The 22,229-nt window shown below is 41.8% G+C and overlaps 1 protein-coding gene across 1 annotated transcript in view; it reads right to left on the bottom strand.

The window, feature by feature from the left end:
- Positions 1-22,229, bottom strand: part of LOC306780695 (nucleolar protein 4-like) — a gene marked incomplete at both ends in the record, with an annotated part of 127,572 nt that overhangs the window by 36,735 nt on the left and 68,608 nt on the right. Inside the window, one exon of the mRNA XM_079273130.1 lies at positions 4,833-4,986. Coding sequence (XP_079129256.1) covers positions 4,833-4,986 — 154 coding nt within the window. The remainder of the gene's footprint in view (positions 1-4,832; positions 4,987-22,229) is intronic.

Raw genomic sequence — 22,229 nt, 5'->3', positions numbered from 1 at the left:
GTTAAAAAAAAATGCGAGCATGTTCAATCCATGGATGTGGAAGGGGTAATTTCATCAAAATGTTATGCTTGGAAGTCAAACTTTTTTTAATTTATGAGCCACTGATCAGCTTTGTTGCAAAGAGAAATATCTGCATTTTTAATGGTATTTCCATTAAGTTGGCCACTGGCTGACACCACAACGACCTAAAATCGTGTGTGTGTGTGTGTGTGTGTGTGTGCGTGTGTACGTCTTGTATGTAAATATCCTGAAGTACTCAAGGTTTGTAGCTTCTTTTTTGTTTGCTTGAGAAACGATGCATCAGGAATTTGCATGGGAAATATTCATTATACATACTGCTGTAAGTTCACTGGCATGCAGATGCTTTAATCCAAAGAGTCTTGCAAGAGTCTCTCTTTCTGTTCAATGTGTCTTGAAAAAACTCCCAAAGACCCTAAAAAATGGATTTAGTAGTGAGTCAATCATACATCCACTTGTGCCGAGTGCATTCATCCACACAGTGTGGACACCTACGGTTAAGGTTAAGGTTTTATTAGGGATTAGATGTGTGCATGTCTCAGTGGTCCAGATAATACCTCCAAAGAGAGACATGTGTTGAAAGCTAGCTTGATAGATGATGGATGGAGGGAAGGGAATATAGGAGACGAGAGGCAAGCAAAGATGTCAGGAAGAGTCCACTAATATCTTTGACCCACGGCCTCTTTCTCCTTTCATCTCCTTTCACTCCTCCATTAGAAAGAAGGAGGTTTTCCTGGGACATCCGTAATATCAGTAGTTGCAGACAATGTCGAGCTCAGTATGTCAGCTGATCAATATATTGGCCCATCTATCACCCACCATTCTGTTCTCGTTTCCATGCACTTCTCTCCTCTCCTCTGTCTCCTTCCTAGACAACATCATCCTTCCGCCCTCGTTCTTTTTTCATTTCCCTTCCCCTCTCCACTCTGTTTTCCCTCCCTCTCTTCAGTTTATCCCCTGTGGAGAGGACCTGTAATGTCAGTTCCATCATCTGACAAGCCCTCTCCATCGCTCGCCATTTTCTTCAGAACGAGAGGCTCCAGGAAAGGAGGCCCGAGACAGAGTGATGTGCAGAAGCGTGGAGTGCACACTCACACACACTTTCTCACACGTAGAGCTCTCAGAAAGCTGAAGAACATAAGTGTCGTGAAATGAGTCTATTGAAAGTGCAAGCAGGTCTAGAGGCCCGGCTCACCGGCAGGCCAGTATGAGCTTTGTCCAAGGTTGGATCCTACATCATTTGTGAAATAAATTGAGAGTGACAGCTCGAGTCAAGGCTAGTCTTGCTGCAGCGCACTGGTTTCCAACGAGCACATCATTTTGTAGCTGTTGGATGAAAACCACATATCTTCCAGAGGAGAGGCTTTTAGTAACAAAGAGGGGATTGATCCTTTTCCCAGTAATGCTAAACCACCAGGGTGTCACAAAACTGACCCATCAATCACAATGCAACAAAAACAAAACAAAAAAGGAATCAGAATCGTTTGTAATTCAAAGGTTAAGCTGAATCATTTCTGCCTAGTTCAGGAGCAGATTTATAATTTGGTTTACTCTGACAGAATTCCCTTGAAAGTCCATTAATCCTCTGCTCACCAGACTGTGAGGCCACGAGCTCTTTCATGCAACTTTCAACGAAAATTGTTTCCTGGCCGCAAGTTACAAGTTTTCAAACTGCCAGTCACACGTTAGGAGCTTTTCGCTTGAACAATCACTCCTAAGTGGAGTGGAGCAGAGAAGAAGAAAAGCGAGGTGGTGGTCAGGAGCTCATAAATATGATTGACAACAATCACTGCTTCTGAGCTGGACATAGGCGTGTGTGTGTGTGTGTGTGTGTGTGTGTGTGTGTGTGTGTGTGTGTGTGTGTGTGTGTGTGTGTGTGTGTGTGTGTGTGTGGACCATCCGCTCCGTTGAAATTAGCTGCCAACTGAAGTTAAATGACAGCTTGCTGGTTGGGAAAACACCCACCTGATATTAACCGTGGGAGTCCTGTCCACCACAAGCTCTTTGGCTGTGTGTTCACAGCTGAAGCAGCTCCTCGTTGACAGAGGAAAGAGCTGCTGCTGGGGCTGCAAGTTCCCCACAGCGTAAGGGTTTAGTGGGCTTTCAGCAGTTCGTTTTAGAACTTACTGAATACTTGTTTCTTGTTAAATGAATGCAGAACACAGAAAGGCAATGAGGCAAGGCTAGGCTTTCCTCAGGGTGTGAGCTACTTTCAAGGATGTGTTTTCATTTTTATTTTTAAATAGCCTTGTTTTAATTCTCACAAATCCACAAACACATTTCAAGACCCCTAGAAACACAACACGTTTCCCCCTTTCCTGATAGATCCATCTATCTGGCCAGGCAACCTAACCCAAGTGTTGGGTTAGTAATACATTACTAACACTCCTTTACATTAGAGAATACGTGGAGGCTTTGCTGCCTGCCTTTTCCCTTGGATTGGAGTCTAATTGATCAGGGAAGGCACTCTCAGCTCCTCTGAGTGTTGGCATTTGGACGCCTACAACGCTCTTCTGGCTTCCATATGAGTTGTAGGGAACAGAGTGACCTTTTAATGACAAGGCCTTATACACTCTGCCACCTACTGTAGCCTCACACACACACACACACACTGAGCTCACTCCCTCAACTTTCCCATGATGCAATCCCCTCAAACTATCTCATGCCACTTAATTTCATTCAATCTATTTTAAAAGCTTTACCCCCCCCCCCCCCCCCCAACATCATCACCCCCTTTCCTCCCATTCCTTCTAAACCTTATTAATATGGTTTTTAGCTTCTCTGGAAAGACCAAATTCACCTGATAACCTAACCCTAACCCTAACCTATTACTAGCAATCAGCATATTCATTGATATTGAATATAATCGTTAGTTGCTACTAGGGATGCTGATTTGGATTTTTATTTTCTGACAAATAGATGACCCTCTTTAACGGTGCATTAACCGTTAACTGATGAGATTAGTGCTTTTTATGATGTGGTTAGTGCCTAATAAGCCGCCCAGCAGCAACGATACATGAAAACATGTGATTCAACAAGCCAATCAGATTTGCTCCCCTTCCTATGTCACCGACAGGCTCATTATATTGTATATATATATTTTTTTCTTGTTCATTGTAAATTTGTGTATGTACATCGAGAGCGAAGTGGAAACCGGAGTCAAATTCCATGGGCCAATAAATCTGATTCTGATTAGAATATAATACTCACAGGTTGAGATGCATCATATTTTTTCCGAAAGCCAATCAGAAGAGGCTGATCTTTTTCTGGAGCGGGACTTAAAGAAACTGAAATGGAGCGTTTCAGACAGAGAGTGAATCCAGGTATATTCAGACAGAAAGTATGAGGAAAAAATACTTATTTTTTAACATTAAAGCTGATCATTTTTGAAAATCTTTTACTACACTCCTGCCGTGATGTCTTTGGTCACAACAAACAAAATGACATGCACACTAAGCACTGGCTAACGTGCATTGCAGTACCATTCAAATATGCATGGCAAAGTCTCACATACACACAAATATACACACAGCCCACTTGTTAAAGTAGCAGGTAATTGCTGTATTCTTGCAGCATTATGAACCAATACGGCTGTCTTCAACTTGAGCACTCCTCACCATAAGATGCCTTTCACTGCAGAGAGAGCTGAGTAGTGTGACAGGCAGCAAGAAGCAGAGAGGAAAGTAAAAGAGAGGTAATATTAATGTGTGTGAGGGAGAGTGAGAGTGAGAGAGAGGAAAACAGGGTGGCAGAGAGAAGAAGAGTGGCAGTTTAGTATGAGGCAACAAAAAGAAAGAAGGAAAGAAAGACGTCTCCACCCCGACCTTCCAAAACTACCTCAAACCAGAGATCTTCCATAACAAGAATATTTCTTTCTCTTCTGGCTTATTATTGTTGTTTCCTCAAGGATCAAACTTTCTGGTTTCCAGTGCAAAAGGGCTGACACATTTAATATATGATAAACTGAATGTGCATACGAATAACACACATATAATCTACTGCTTGTAATGTATGTTTGTGAAATACAGTGATAATCCAGGAATAGCCAACAAGTGTGGGCTTGAAACAACGACAGACGAACAATGACGGAGAGAGACAAACTGACAGAAAAGAGAATAAAAGGGAAATGGAAAGCAAAGGAGCAGACAGTTAAAAGATTGTTGTGTCCTCATACGATAGTTTGTATGATATCTCACAAAAAGGTATTTCTCATTAGATATGTTCCGATACCATTTTCCACACACACACACACACACACACACACACACACACACACACACACACACACACACACACACACACACACACACACACACACACACACACACACACACACACACACACACATTTCATTTTGTAGATATGGCTTGGAAGTCTTATCTCCAAAACAGAACAAAGTTGTTCGAGACTCCGGAAGAACAATGAGCAGCAAAATGAAATCAGCCGATCCTTGCGGAGTTAACTAAATCCCAGATTTTTGGCTTAAGTGCTTCTACCCAGGAAATGCCTCTCGTATCAACATGTGCAGGGCTGGGAGGGGGGCTGAAGACACGCCCCGTCGATTCTATCGCCGGCTCATTTCACTGAACCAGTGTAGCACTACAATCTCAGTACAGCACAAGGATTTTCTCTCTTTGAGACTTGAAAATAAGCACATACATTCACTACATTCGAAACTCTGGTGAATCAGTGTGAATGCTTCACCCACACACTCTTCTTGTCACAGCTTGGGAAAGCATCACTACGTTGTTCAATTTGACTAATTTAGCCGCCGGCTAAATATCCATACAGGTTAACTTCCTCCTGGACCTTACCGTCGTCCTCCTTGCTGTGTGTGTTCTGGGGACTGTGGCGCATCCTCTCTCCTCGGCTGGGCGGGCTCAGGTCAGACGCTGCTCCCAAATCAGCTGCTAGCCACGTGGGCTCGCTCATCTCTGCCTCCTCCTCGCTGCTCAGTGAACCGTCATCCTGACCAGAAGTGGGGGAACAGGAACATGAGACACACATGTTCCCATACTAACCTAGTAATAGTGTAGTATTAGACTGAGGCTGCACATTCAATCAAAATGTTGTCGAAATAGCAACATGGCCGACTGCAAATTTCAAGCCATAGTGGCCCAATATTTGTTAAAGGCAAAATGTGTTTCAAATAAATGAGATGTCTTGTCCCACACATCTTATTCTACAGAAATCTTTGTTTGGTACAAAATCCCACCATAGTCATTTTAATGTGTTTTTCAATGAAAATGACAATAATGTAAGAACTATCATTCCCTTCTTCAAAATACTTCACCCCTATATTAGACAAGCTACATGTGTATAGATTGAGACAAAGTAAAAATAAAATAAGTCCAACAGCATTTCATATTTCAAGCATTGAGCTGTCAATTGATCGACAGAGAGACGCCCTCTGTGCAACAGTGAAAGGGTCTTTAATCACCAGAATAGCACTGTGTGGCTCATTAAGTGGCTAAATCAGACTACTAAACATCATCATATTGAAATAGTGTGCGTTTAGCCTCTTGGTAGTGACGCAAAGTCATGTGACCTAACAACATTTTCATTTACGCGTCAAACATCAACCTAAAAAGTGGTAAAAAAAACCCTGTAAGTATCACAAACGTTTATTTGCCACAGGGCTCATTTTCTGTGATAATCCAAAAGTCCCATTGCCGTTTTGTGTGTAGATGATGACAGAGGAATTCTTTCCCCACTAGGGGTCTAAAAAATATACAACAATATCAAACATGAGTGGAAGATACCCAAAGAAGAATTCATAGAAAAGGAGGGAAAGCCTAACTTACCAATACTCTCTTTTCTAATAGAAGGTATCTTCTGTAAAGCCACCTAAACTCAGATTATCATGAATGAAGTTGTTTCCAGCCATATTTAATCTCTCTTTTCTCTGCTTTGTCAGAGTCAGCATCCATGGGAGCAGGCATGACAGCTGCTACGCCGGTTTAACCCAAACATCAGAGGAAACAAGAAACACAAGGCAGAGAAACGGCAGGCAGGCAAATCAAACATTACATGCTGCTCAGTGTGCAGCACCTGCAGGCCGTGCCGGTAGCAGGAACATCACACCCTCACACACTTTTTCATCTGTTCAAAAAATGCAACACTACCTTTGGAAAACAGGGTTTTTTTTGCCAGTCACAAGCTACCAAAAGCTGAGCATGAAAGCGGTCATGAAATAGATTGAACCACTGTTTGATCAGCTGGTGACTGACGGAAGGAGAGCAAAGTGAAAAAGCGGTAGACCTTAGGTACACATCTCTTAAGTGGTGTTTAGACTGTACATGAAGTTCATTTTAGAGGTGATATAAGACAATGGAAAGACCAGGCAACAATGTGGAAGTGCCTTAAACCGGCCTCTTTCTAATGGCCATCCCATTTCAATGAGAAAATGACGTAAAATATGAGACACAGGATTGCCTAAGACTGACATAACTCCTGGAATACTTGACCATCAGAACAAACCATGAACACATACAGTATATTAGTCAGTACCACGTCGTCAAACTGTCTTCCCAAAAATTCAGGAGTTTTCAGTCTTCTTAGAAGACAAAAAAGACTGGATGTCCCCAAACTATTTAAAATGTAACTTAGACAAGACACAAGTTGTCCCTGAACACACCTCAAAACCAATACAGACTCCATAACCCTCTCACTCCCAACATGAATCAACCATAAAAAAAATCTGCATATTATCTTGGACTGTGGCTTGAACCTGAAGTAGCAGTAAATGAAAGCACAGACACACGCACACACGCACACAAACACACACACACACACACACACACACACCTCTATTGCTGTTAATGAGGTCCTGAGTGCTACAACCACCTTTTATTACACACACGTATAATAACATGTTCACAAATAATGAAAAGATTAATGAATGAGCAAAGACCTGTATGACACTGGAGCTAAGATGCAGTAAAATGCTCTTTTTTTGTTGTTGCTCTAAAAACTCTCTAATAAAATGACAGTTTTACAGACAGGTGGACTGACGGCCTTATTTTAAATACATGCGATGCATAATTCATGTGACAGTGAGATAAATGTTGCAACTAATAATGAGTGGCTGAGAAACAGAGGTAATGTTAAAGCTAAATAAAACTGTTCCACTTGTCTTTCAGATATAGTCCACATTTATAGATACGTATTTACATCGTCTATATACATTTTTACCCCTATGCTATACAATACCTAATACATTACACAAAGGTTTTGGGTGGGCATTTACATACAAGACAGAGGTGTGTGCTTAACTCTAACTTTCTACTTATGCAAGGTTTTTCCTGCATGGAGGCCGACAAGGTGGCCACTTGCGTCAAATTTCGTCAACGCGTGACAAAATACTATTTTCTAACAAGCTGGCGCTGTATGGTAATCAGCACAGTGCACCGGGATAGCCGCTGCCAAAACTGCCAAAGACTATGAAAAGAGCAGTCTGTTTTTGACTGAACCCCAACAAAGCGGGAGCCAGCCACTTAAAATCAAAAGTCTGTCGCTGACACCGACCGAGTGAGGGACGAAGTTACACCGTCGGCCTTTCAGTTTTTAAAGCGAAAATGCGCCACAGCGTTTCAGATGGTAGCGTCTTTGCCACGACAACAAAAGAATAAAGAAAAAAATCAGGAAAGAAAACAAAATATTCTGCAATCAATCATATGAAACATGGAATGCAGATGAGGTCATTGTTGGTCTCCTATCCCAATGTTTGGCATTTGTGAACATGTGTGCCCAGTTGTCGTATTGTACAATATACTACAACACCAGTGGGCATCTGTTTACAAAGGTGAAAAGTAGAGAAATATATTTAATCCCCCATCACGAACCCACACACACACACAACATTTCAAACACACCTATATAAAACAGGATAGTAGTTATATTACAAAACAATTCATCTGAGAACATGGCTGCCACAGTACTGAAAAATGCAAACAATTTAAGTAAGGAAGTGAAATGACGAAAAATAAATGAGCAACAACAGCATCTCTACTCATGTAGCACTGGGGATCATGGGAGCAGAGTTTGGTAGGAAGGTGTGCAGGGGCCTCTGGGAGGTCATTCGGTTCATGGAGAGGTTTGGGCTGCGTTAGATAATATTTTCTCCTTAATACGGCCAGCTTTAAAATAAGAAGCTTTTTTACAATTAAGGTTGGGCATGCAGAGTAGCAACAGTGAGTTGCATTATTTTAACACATAAATTGTTACCTTTTAAAAATTGCCGATGTGTAAAGACGACATTTTGGAATATTTTTCATTTCTTCTCCTGATCAAGACAAAAGTATTCAGATGATTTTGCAGTTTAGATGTTTGGCGACACCTTTGTTCAAGTGCAGTTTACGTGTTTTTGTCATTTGAACCAGAATAAAGACACACATCTTTCACATGTCTGCATCTGGATTGATGATAAACTCTCATTCAAAGCTCGTATTGATAATATTGTGTGCCGACTCAGGCAAAAGGTTGGCTGTACAGAAATAAAACCATCTTCCCCACGTTTTCTAGAAGAGGGCTGTTGAGGCAGTTTTCGTGTCAGTCTCGGACAACAATGACGTGATTTATAGGCACGCATCCTTCCAGCTCTTACATTTCTGGACTCAGTCTATCACTCTGCCTTGAGATTTACTACCAGTGATGTCTATTGTACTCATCATGATATTATATATCAAAGGGTAGAAGACGAGAGACGTGGAACTCACTCGTATCTTTTTGTCTATAAAAACCTTAATGGAAAATGACCATATTTCCTTTCAGACATGCTTCATCCTCAGATGGCTCTTACTTCAAAATTCTACAAGCTAAGTCGGACAAAAAAGCTTCTCATTTTTAGTGCAACAAAATACAGCACCTAACCCAGCTACGACCTCGGGCGGCTCATTCCTTTCCTTTGTTTTTTGTAATTGCCTTGATGTCATTGTAAATCAGTGCCGCCCCTAAAAGATCTCTTGAGTAAAAATAAAGGGAATGCATGAAAGTTACTGTAAACATCAAAGCCACCCCTCCATGTGCAGCTAAAGAAGACAGGAAGTCAGCTTTCCCAAACTGAAAATGGAAAACAATTCAGAAACTGGAATAACAATCTCTGATCTCGAAATAATAACTTAATGCTATATCTTCTCTTTAAGCAACATAACCAGCCGCAATGGGATGTTTCTCTTTAAATCAACAGAAAGCCTTTATCCGTGTTCTTATTGTTGTCGCAGCACATGGAATAAAAAACCTGTCCAACTGCCGGGGATTCCACAGCTTCCTGAAGACAGTTGTGTACATACAGCTCTTGCTGTATCTCCTGTAGACCATGTGGCAGCACTGACCCATATCTGTCCATTAAAGAGGGCTCTCAGAGGAGGAGTTTCCCTCGGCTCGTCACACTAGATTAGCTTCCTCGTTGCATTCAGGCAGTAAGAGACGACCCACACTGACAATACCTGGTAGGTCTGGGAACAGCCAAGCGATCCAGAGAGCTGTCATTTGCTCAGAAAGGCTTCAATTCATATTGAACGTCACTGTGTCACCCACCTATTTGTGCATCATCCTGTATTAATGTGAAAAAACCTTCAGCTGCAGGTTCTAATGTGTTCTTAGAATGCTTCCATTGAATCAGCAGATATTTAGAGGACACGGAAATTAGAAAAGCTTCCAACAGTTCAGAGTATTTTTCTCCCAAGAAGCAAAGTCAGACTGTCGCTAATACTTCCTCACAGCTAAATGTAATTCTAGGATGGAAAAAAAGTGCTCACATTCCAGGCCTGTTACAAATATGCAAGTTTGTGAGCGACTCCGTGAACTTCCAGCTCGGCATGTTAATCAGCTTGGAGACTATACTGAGGCTGTTAATTCGCCACAGCCGAGCACATGAATCAACTCTGACAAATGATCAAAAGAGACCTTATTTGAATCTACTCTTAATTCCTTTTCAATTACTATCATCACCAGCTCACATTACCTAATTTTCAATTACCATATAATCTCAATGCGGTAATCACTGGTTAGCCCTCGTCTCTTTGTCGTGGTGCTGGAGGACTGAAGATCAGAAGATTCATATTAGACCCGTGGGCGCTATCTAATGGTAAATCTGTCTGACTTCACTTTTCATAATGACTCTTGGAAAAGGAGCGCTGATGAAGTCTTGAGGAGGCTCATCTCCTTCGGTGCTGTGAAAGAGAAAGTGAACTTTTTCTCAGCTCATTTGCTGTGGCCAGAATCCAGCAGGAGATTTTCTTTGAGCATAGCAAGCAAAACTACGAGAACATTGTGACAATAGCTGGTAACTAAGTGTAATATAACAATATCAACACCCAGAAAAATGCGCCAAAATGGATAATTCTTATCTATTTATTCTCTTGTTTGCATGTTTAAAAGTAGAAGGGCACTCGGACACTGCAGACCTAAGCCAAGGCAGTTTTAATAAGTGAAAAATTATTTTGTGTATCCCCCTGTGGTATGAAACCACTCCAGAATATAATGTGTACTTCCTTGGACCATGCTACACCCTTCCACCTAGTTTCATGAAGATAGGGCCAGGAGTTTCTCAGTTATCCTGCTGACAAACAAATCAACTAGAATGGCACATGGAGAGCGCAGACCTCCACCAAGGCCGTTTCCAAACGTCAATAATAATGGGTGAAAGGATGCACCGTGGGCCCCGGGGCTACGGCTTTTTCAAGGCCCTGTACCCACTCCACCGAGCACCATCATGACTCAACTACCGCCCTGCAAAACCTTCACAAACATTTGATTAATTCGATTACAATAATGCATCAACAGTCACTCGTGACAGCAGTTTAAATGTATGACTCTTGCGGCACAAAATAAAAGTCATACACTACAATCAAAAGCTCAGAGTGAAGCATACATAATCTATGCACATATAAAACACAGAAACTTCTATTACAAAAAGGCACATGCAAGTTTACTGTATGCCTTTATCGTCTCTCTCACACATAATGCATGCATTTGCATGCTTACACATAGAGAGGGAGAAAGAAAGTGTTTGTAACCAGTGTCAAAGCAGAACCTCCATCTCTTGTGTCAGTTGCCTCTCACTCTTCACTTAGTCAGTGGAAACACATCAAAAAAACAACACACTCTGTGTTCTATTTAGACTTTAAGCAAATGACAAATCAGAATTACAACTAACATATTTAGCAGAATATCACCTATGCAATAAGGCGTTACTCGAACATTTTGATTGGTTATCAGCTCTTCCGACGCCCCCGCCCCCTCCCCCCCCTCTCTTTCTTCTCCTCTTCTGCATTTGACCTCAGTCAGCTAAAGTCTCTTTTGTGTGTGTGTGTGTGTGTGTGTGTGTGTGTGTGTTGTTTGTTAATGGTCTCAGTAATGAGCTGTCCTAATCTGCATACAGATGAACAGCAGTGTTCCTGCCTGACAGATTAACACATGAACAGGGTTTGGAGCGATCAGACCAACTCAATAACACACGTTTACCTCTGTTTCTCTGCCTCTCAACATTTGTCTGTATCTTAATATGAATAAGAATGAATTACAGAACACACTGTATGCACTTCATGTATACAGAGGCCCACTCCTCAAACAGATATCTGGCTTCGTGTAGCACCTTGTGTTCATTTTCTGGTTTTATTTTCATTTCAGTGGTTACCAACATGGCTACCGCTAGCAGACCGGCAGCTGGTTGTGTCAAGATGGTTGCAAAATCGTGTGCAAACTATTTTGACTTGCTGTCCCACGACCTATCCTAAGCCGAACCATTCGAGGTCAGTGCCTAACGTTAACCATTTGATGTCAATACCGAACATTACCCATTTTAGGTCATTGACTAAAATCAACCATTCCATTCCTCAACTATTCAAGGTCAATGCCTACCATCACAGCTGAATGTAATTCTAGGATGGAAAAAAAGTGCTCACATTCCAGGCCTGTTACAAATATGCAAGTTTGTGAGCGACTCCGTGAACTTCCAGCTCGGCATGTTAATCAAATATATATATATATATATATATATATATATATATATATATATATATATATATATATATATATATAGGGAACAGGTCTAAACACTGATGGCCACTATTCTACAGCCATTATATTGTGCAATCAACATTTACATTAACATAATTATAAACGTGTTGCCACTTGTGTAATTCTATAACTGCCACTTAAAGATGACAATTGTAGAAGTACACATACCTCTGGTTGGAAATCATTGCTCTACATTATTTACAAAGAGAGCGAGAGAGCAGTTCAGCTCGCTGTAAGGCAGTGCATGTGCATTTGGTACATGTCTGTAACTGAGTCTATAAGAGTGCATCGATTGTTGTTTGTGTTTCCAGAGCAGCCGGATCTGGTCCAGTATGCGTTGCTAAGCTAATCAGGTTAGCCACCGGACGGACGGAAGGAAACCGCTCATTCCCTCTTCCATCGACACCTGTACTTCTCCGACTCCTTCCATCTGTCCTTCATCACCTCCTCTACAGTCACATCCTTCCACCTACTTCTTCTCTCCAAACTCCCATCTTTCCTTTGTTCCACGACTTATTTTATGCTCTACTCCCTGATTTACCTCCTCCTTCGGCTGATTCATTCTCTCTCTGATGTCGTCAACACATTACTAGAAGGATGATTAGGAGAAGAGTACAGAAGATGAAAAACACAAGGGTCACCCACACACTAAATAGGGTATATTCTTAGACTTTCGTTTTTATTGTACAAGAGCCCCACACCAAGGCATTATGGTAAAGTATCTGCGTCAAACTTTTGTGATATTTTCTTCTATTTTCTGTCAAAAGTAATAAGCTCTCCAACTTGTTCCACCCACTCCTTCAACTCCTGCATCCCCACAGACGGAGCCACTGGAGGGCCATGAAGCCTCTTTGCCAATACAAATTACACACCGAGAGATGATGTTTTAATAGAGAAGCTCAGAGCAGCAGAGAATCACTGTAACGCAACAAATCAGCCAACCGTGGTTATTGGGTATGTGGGGAAACGCAATTATGGAACAAAGGTTCTGAGCTGATGATTAAATACAGTACAGGCTGTTTTCGGTTGGCACTTAAATTCACTTAACTTTATACTCTGGGGACCAATAAAGGTGTTTTTTTTAAATATTTTTTGATGTATCGTCTGCAGAATGTGCAAAAGTAGTGAAAAATCACATTTTCTAAGAGCTAACGGGGATGTTTTGTCCAACAAACAGTCCAAGAAACAAATGCATTCAAATTACAATTGTTTGTCACTTCTGCTGAGCAAATGAGTTTAAAAACAAATATTAGTCAATGATTAACTTCTGTTGACTGAAGAATCAACTCATTGTTTCAGCACAAATGTATTTTATGAACAGTGCCATTTACTATAAAAATGACTTACAAAGCAGGAGTGTAATGCATGCTGATAACTGAGAATGCTGGAATTTTGATTCATTGTTCACTAAATATTATTATTTTATTCATTCTCAATATATTAGACATTTTAGTGCCAAACTGCTGGGGTGGAGCAGTAGACTATCATTCCTCAAATGGAAAATGTTTGCTCCTGAATATTAACTTTGGACTTTCTTTTATTAAAACAGGGAAGCACCTTACTTTCACACTCATTTCTCTCCTGTGAGAATATAGACATGCGTCACATATTGGTTTTGGTGCTACTTTAGTATTCAAACTCATCTCGATCCTATGTGTCCTCAGTGTAAAATGAATATCATTAAGAAAATCAATTAAGGTGGGCATCCCCCCCACATGAAGGAGTTGGGGGGTTGGTGTGGTTCTTCCTCTGCTCAGCCTCTTTGTTCTCTTTGTTTTACAGGCCGTGGTGGTGCAGAGCCGGACCCTGAAGCCTCCCTATGGCCGTGAAATTGGCATCCTTCCACCTACCTACCTCCCCCCACCCATCACTCTCCCACACCACCCCACCTCCATATTTATCTCCCTTTATTTCTGCCTCCCTCCCCCCCATCCCTTTACCCTGCCAACTACATCCCCGTCTTCTGCTGCCCTTTCCTCACTCCATCATCAGTCAGCCTGCCACCTCTTCCTCCCCCCCCCAAACGCCCCCTCCTCTCAGCTCCTCCCCCACCAACGCCTTCTCCCCGCTCCACCCTGCCAGCTCCCTCGCTGCAGCACTCGCAGATGTTTTTATTCTTCACCCAAACAGAAATGAGACCCGCTCCCTCCATCCGCCTTTCGCAATCATGTTTGTTGGTTTCCAAGGAAACTCATCCCGGTTGGATGTTCATTATAATGATGTCGTTTCGGTGGAATTCTGATTCCTCGTTTAGATGGAGAAAAAAAAAAAAGACTGGGACTACCGGTCACCATCATCATCACATTCTTCACCATTATCACCATCACACCAAGTCTACCCAGAGTGACTCCCTCTGTGAGGTGCTGTGATTGACCTGTGTGTGTGTGTGTGTGTGTGTGTGTGTGTGTGTGTGTGTGTGTGTGTGTGTGTGTGTGTGTGTGTGTGTGTGTGTGTGTGTGTGTGTTGAGAGACCTCATGTGTCTCATACAGCAGTCCTGCAACTTTACATGTTTTGTTTGGAACCTAGAAGTGTGTGTGAAGCATAAAACACAGTTTTGACTTGTGAATGAAATAACATATTCACAAATACAGAAATGTAGACGAAATGAATAAACATATATAATACATATATTATGACATCCCTTCCAAACTGGCTTGTGAACCCTTAAAATGTGAGTTATTGGGAGAAGTTAAACCAACGAGTAAATTGATCTTCTTAGATTAGAATTTGAAGGATGAACTTGGGAGGTGACAGTATCCAGTATATACGGTAAAAAAAGTTAAACAAAAGTAAAAAACAAAAGGAACTTGAATTACCTCCTTGCGCCTAAAAGGAAATCGCTCAAAGCATTCCTGAGATATTGCTTTCACGAGAATGGGTCGGACGGAGGACAGACAACCTAAAAACACAATACCGACCCGGTCCGGAAAAAAAGACATAATTTAGTGTTATATAAATATCTATTTTATTTGTTATCAGATTCATCTTCTGTCTCTAGTGATGTCAGGAGAAATACAATAAACAAACAATAAAAATGACTCTACCATCAGATATTTACTCATCCTTTATACATATTGATCCCTTTACTATATTTTACGCCATTGTGTGCAATATTGCAAATCAATAGGCAGAACTGCTTTATGCCAACAATGTTATGTTTTATTGAAACCATTTTGTTTTGTATTTAATCCATCAACTGTTTCTCAATAAAAATTACAAAGAATGGAGGATTTCTTCTATTTCACCCACTCCTTACAGGCAACCGGTCACACTCACACCTATGTGGTGTCCAATTAACCAAACCTACACATGTCTGTGGGAGGAAACTGAAACCCCCACACACACACCAGCAGAACATACAAACCACCAGCACATCAACAAGTCAGTTGAAATGCAGCTTTGTAGTGAGTCATTTGCACGTGTCACCCGTCACTGTGAAAATCCGTTTTCCGTGACGACACCATCACTGTTTGGCCACAATTATCACGGGTCAGCACTGTAATCTCCTGCTGTGAGGCAGCAATGGAAATGCAATTGAGCGTAAAGAGGCTAAAGTGGGCTGTGCTGCTGAGCTGCAACTGGTGATATTCTTGAAACATACATCAATCTGACCTACACATGTTATCCCTGCAGGAAAATTGAAGACGCTATAGCTGCCAGTCTGTCCACATGACAAGCCACTCGGCCTTCAGTCCAACAACGCCTTATATCTGATTGCATCCATCTCTCACAGAGATCAATGAGGGATGGAGGGAAGAGGAGAAGATCATTTCTGAATGGAGAGAGAGGTGAAGATATTGATAACAAGCAAGCGGGCCAGGGAATCACACACACACACACACATGCTGCATGGATTAACAGGGTGCAGGCTGAGGAGCTCCACTGCAGAATATCGATCGCAGAGACAACCAGCCACGAGGAGGAGGTCTGTGTCTGTTAAAGGGAAGGTATCGCCACTGAAACACACATATACGAATAATAATTGATGCTGCGCCGTCGGTAGGGTACAGACAAAGGCAATGAATTGGACGGTGAATCGACAAGAGGATTTGGTTGACTGGGAGAGTACAAAATGGTGAACGAATACGAAGAAAGAGAACCTGTGCATGCAGGCGGCTATAAAGACTGTCTGTCAGCGTCAGCAGGGCTGTGGTCCTGTCTGTCTGTCAGGTTATAAAAAGCCTTGTACAGTATGCAGCACAGAGGAGACGGCTGGCCGCAATCAATAAGCTACCACTGACCTTCATCGAACAGAGACACGGAGAGGAAGAGCGTTTAGGAGGATAGCCATGACGGGTCACATGACCGGAGGAGTTTTATGAACACTGACGGTTCCCGTCTCCCTGCTCCACTTCCTGCCTTGTGCGCTGAACAAAGATATCACTCTTCTGCCGATTGAAATGTGCTTTCCCACATTGTGACAAGAGTGTATGGATGAAGCATTCATTTTACTCATTTACTCTGTTTCTCTGTGCTTCGTAACATTACTTCTCCACTGCTCATTTTAGTTGGGACTGTAAAACCTCACTTTTGTGAGTCTGCAACTTGTCCTAAGTTGGTTTAGTTTATACGTAAGAAAGCCCGCTACAATGGTCGCAATGGCAACATACAAATAGCTGCCGCATTGAACACCTGCTATGTTGATTTCAATGGGAATGTCCATTCTACTCTGATCCTACCCTCTATGGTTCCCATCGTCAAACAGAACTGATATCATGTCAGTCACCCAGCCTGCTGCTGACTGTGTGTTATACTCTACGCACTTTTATTACTCTTCAAATGGTGATTCATGCAAAACAGAGTTCTCCTTTGATTTTGTCTGCATCTGCGGTATTGGGCCCTCACTGCTGAGGAGTTTTATCACGGCGTTACCCCATGGCAGACTATGATCAGCTGAATCCACAGCTCCCCTCTGCTTCATAGAGCTTCATAGTGAGTTTCAGATCTTTGTTTATCTGTACGGCTCACAAATGTACTGTTCTGGTTCACAGTCTTCAACAGAAAGCTGTAAAAAGATATTTCCTACAGAGCTAAAAGAGAGAGAATTTAAGACTGACACTCATCAGGTGGACACAAACACTCCAAATGACGAGACTCCAAATGAATGATCATGTTGCTCTGTAACTGCTGGTTAAGTGTTGGCTAAAAATCACTTTGTTTGTTTGTTTGTTTCACAGTAATTAATCAGAGTAGCATGTTAGGATGAAATGGACAAATCGATATCTGAAAATGGATCCAAACGTTAATGACTCAGCAAGATGTACAGGATTCAGCTCCATCTACCACCGACCTGACAGATTCTGCATGAAATGTGAAAAAGGGAGACCTTTGTTCACCATGTATGTCGGGGAAACCTGGGAAGGAAAACATTTGGTAGCAACGCAAATGACAATAAAAATGAAAATGGGAGTCTCTGTCCTTATTGACAAATGAGGACAGAGAATTTACAAGAAACAAAGCAGTTCATGGTATCAGGAGATGGATGTTGAAAAGACAATGTGAACAAAACAAACCAAAGTCAAACTGGAGTCTGCACTGAGACGCATGTGTTCATTTCTTCATGTGTTTGGTGTGAACACTACAGAATAAGAGGACAGACAAGTCCATCATGCTCAGGGTAGGGATCGGATTAATCTTGATTTGATTTAAACTCAACGTGAACAAAACTCTGTCCAATAAACAAGCTACATAAGTTAAACTATAGGTCTACACTCTGGATCAGATTAAAGTAAAGCAAAATCCATTTCAGCAACATTCAGATAATCCAATCATTTTAGTGCACTAAATAATAAATGTCTCATTGTAAATTAAATCTCAACTCTAAAGCCACAGAACATCTTATCTGTCCAGACTACTAGGCCAGAAATACAACCACAGACAGCAGGGCACCACTACAGCTACACACAAATATGTACACAGCATAAACAGTCCACCTCTTCTTCTAGTGGTTGGGAATAATCTGCATACGATCAACCGACTGAGTGCGTGCGTGCGTGCGTGCGTGGTCAGTGCTGAGTAGCTAGAAACAAAATGAGCAGGAGGAAAGAAAGCTGATCCATAAATGTCATGGCACCATGTGTCTAATCCTGAAACAGAGAGAGAGAGAGAGGGACCCATCTTCCACTAAAATGAATGCGTAATAGCAGGTTTGTTAAACACAGGAAAACACGCTAATAGATAGAGTCAGACTCCTTTCCCATTGCCGGTATACAAGTAGATGTCCAACAATGTTGGACGTCATGAACGTGCCAGAAAACAGCGCGAGTAAAAGAGTGAAAAGTTGTATTTGTTTTTTTATATCTGTTAATTATTTCAGTCTTACTTTCAAACTCTCAAAACAGAGTTGGTGTTTGTTGGAACAGTGGAAAGACTAACAAAGAAAGTGGTGATGAGTTTTATTTTTATTTCCGTCAAGTTGAATATGTTTTAAAATGATCAGCAAGGTAGGTTGAAAGGAGTAATAAAGTCCGTCATCTTGGTTTAGACTACGGAGCCTCTGTGTAGTTGCCTCATATATAGGCCAAATTCAAACCTGTTCCACACAATGTGCTGCAAATGGGGCATGAATTAGCGTGTCCACCCTGGGCTCAAGTTTCCATCACTGCCGATTGGAGCTGCAGTACTGTGACTACTGCAGAGACATTTATCCCGGGAATGAATGCCGGTTGTAACCTTCCCCACTGAGGACAACAAGCAGATGTTAGTGGGTTTTTGTCCAGTGTGAGACGGGCTTTAGAGAGTGTCACGTAGAGAGAAGGATCACTGTTCTATTCATCATACACAGACAGATCCTGACCTTGTCCTGATATTAGATCAGCACTTTGTATTGTGTGTGAGTGCATGTGTGTAGCCGTGGCATCCTAACAATGTACAAGTATATACAAAGACTCTGTGTGTGTGTGTGTGTGTGTGTGTGTGTGTTGTGATATCTACTGTTAGTTTTCTGTCATTGTTTTGTATTGTATTGCAAGAAAGTATTTAACAAAGCTGATATTTTGTAAAATGTTGGATACAATTTCAGTATATTCAGGGGGGCAACTTTCTGTGTTAGCATTGAGTCAGAAAGAAAATGATTCATTTATATATTTAAATCATGTTTATTATGACAACAGATTGCCAAGATTTATGCTGTTCTGCATGAATATTCATTTCACCAGAATCGGAAGTGACAAGTGCAAAGCCACATTTATACGCCAGGCTGAAATATATACGTTATTTTCAACAAAAAAATCTTAGTAGTAAAGAAAAAAGAGAGCACACGGACATGTGACTTCCTGTTGATGGCAGTCTGAGTTCACCGATAATCAGAAACAAGACTAACAAAAATCTGTTTCCATGATTTGATATATTGAGAGCCATATGATCACCGGTAACAAAGTCCCAGACCCGAGGACATGGAGCTATAAATATCTCTCTCTGTCCTTGCCTTCCTCTTTCTGCTTATTAGCGTGAAATCAAATATCCCCTTGAAGTAACCAAAATCTAATTTTACAGGTCAAACAGTTCATCAGGATGTCAGAGTTTGCAGAGGAGGAGCTAAACATCTATTCAGCCCTGTACAATGTTTCATTGTCAGCCACTAGGATCATGTTCTTTGCTGCTAATACCTAATAATACTGCTAATATGAACGTCTTCCTGCAATACATGTGAGAGCTCAGTTACTCATCTCACAGCCTGTGAGTCGGTGTGTGTGTCCAACAGAGGAAGTGTCTTTAGCATGCATGTGGATCTACGCGCCTGCTGTTCTCTGTCCGTGTGTATGTTGCTGCAGGCTACGAGTACGCTATCTCTCCACAGAGCTCATTTGGTCAGATCCTGGACGCTCTGTGAGTGAACTCTGCTTTTAAAGATCTGACGGTTAGACAGGTGTAACTCCCCCATCGTCCAGCAGCACGAAGACACACACTGAGACACACACACACACACACTTTCTCCTAGGTTGTTTGTAGTATGTTGGTATCCAATACCAATTTCAATCCAATTGAAAATTATTTTTATTCGCAAACCCACCATTTTGCTTATGAGAATCTGCCCAAACTGGGGAAGAGCCAACAGAAGACAAAGCCAACATAATGCTGGAACAAAAGAGTATTTTGAAGCAGCCATTATTTAGAAAAAGAAAAACATTTAATCATTGCAGGCTGACAGATTATAGTAAGTTACATTTAGGGATGCGCAATATTGGATTTTTGCCAACATCTGCTATGGCGATATTTTTTAACTCATTTGGCCGATGCCAATACGACATATACGCACATGGCTTTTTTCACGTATTGCAGAGAACTTCAAGTCACCTCTCCTGCAGCGGAATTAACATATTAGCATGCTTACTGTTATTGTGATGGCCAACTGGCAGTTGCAAACATAAAATACAACGCTTTTTAAAATGAGTAAACTGCTTCAACTCAGCTTATATGTAAAACATGCCATATTTATTTCAATGTAAAGTCACTGAAGCAGCAACAGTGAAGCATTTGTTGTTTCAAAATGTGCTATTATCAATGAGAGACTGCGAAAATATCACTTTTATAGATGTTTACATGTTTAAGCTTGTTGAACAGGTGTATTGATAAAGCGTTGGCTTTTTACTCACAAAGGTTTTATTGCACTCACAGTGACGACCATAGTTGTCTTCAACTTGAGTTATCTTCCCTTCACTGTCTCCACCGCGGCCTTTCTGCAGTGCAGCTCGCTGACTTTGCTCCGTGTGTGTGTGTGTGTGTGTATTTGAAGGAGGTGAGCCCCGACACGGTCACTGTGTCATTGTAATTTAAATATTGTTGGCTACTGATCGGGCTCTGGGGAACTGTGCTGGTCATTTTTCACTATCTTCAGACACCACATAGACGTCGGTGTTGGGAACAATGCTCGTGTTTAGCCGACTGGCTCATAGTTTGACTCTCTGGCTGCTCAACGGCCTGTTTTTCCATCTGGTTGATGGGATGACACATGCTGAAGTGTTAAGTTGCACTAAAAAACAGAAAACCAAGAGTGAGTGACAGTTAACACAGAGCTGCATTTTATGCAGGCAGACAAACGGCACCAAATAACTGATGTGCGGCTGTAGAGGAAGCACTGTTCGGTGTGTGTGTGTGCGAGTGTGTGTGTGTGTCTACCTGGATCGACAACATATTCTGAATTATCACCATGGAAACTGAACTCTCACAGACCAGACACGCAGTCCAAAACACTAAAAGTGAGCAAACTGTTTCCCTGCCACTGTGTGTGTCTCTGGGCGGTGTTATCACTTGTGGCCCCTACTGGCTGGGGTCCAAGTTAAGAGAAGTGAGTGAGGATTCAGTAGGCTGTCATCAACAGCAATAATAGGTGTTTTGAGAAAGCGTGAATCACTGCAATAACGAGGGGTAATTGAGCATGCAGCCATAACCGGCCAGCCAAAGCATTATGCATCATGCTGCAGGAGAATCAGGAGGAGCTGGAGATCATCTGTCAAAAAGACACAGAAGTGCACACTCAGTCACGGACACACGCACAAACGTGTGTGATTGCATGATTCTCCTGGAGACAATAATCCCTCTAAACCATCACCTATGATCCACTAGAAGTGTGTACCTGCAGACACCATGTCGGCTGGAGTTGTTCCGAGACCAGTAGTATAAAGATACAGATACTGCCTAAAACACTCTACACGCATCTGATATCATCTTATCATATCATATCATTTATCAGCTCACTTATGCTACACAGGAGCAACATGTGGAAACTAGTACCAAACACCTGTGGTTACATTTTTGAGCATTGTGTCCATGAAATGTTGTGTTTATAAACTGCAATCATCATATCCTACTCATTGTGCTATTACAACTCCACTGAACAATATTCATAAACTGACATCACACGACTCCGATGAAAGGTTGCTGGTACTGCCGATACCACTGAGAACGAGCTGCACTGCCACACAAAAAGTCAGCCACAGAATAAGTCAGCCAGTCCGGTCTGCGCTTCCCAAGAAGCCAGCAGGGGCATGGATACCAGAGATTAGTGGAGTGTCCAACACTCTGAGCCCCATTTAATCCAGTCAGTCACAAATCTGCCCCAAGCATGACGATTAACCCCTTTCCCCCTCCAGGAAGCAATCCTAGCGATACACAGCCTGGATTAGTACCGGCAAAGGTCACTGCTGGACCAAGCTAGTTTCACCCTGCAAAAACAGATACGCAACACCGC

The sequence above is a fragment of the Melanostigma gelatinosum genome (genome assembly GCF_949748355.1).
Source record: "Melanostigma gelatinosum genome assembly, chromosome: 8".
Taxonomy (NCBI): Eukaryota; Metazoa; Chordata; class Actinopteri; order Perciformes; family Zoarcidae; genus Melanostigma; species Melanostigma gelatinosum.
This window is presented reverse-complemented; position numbering and strand designations above follow the sequence as displayed.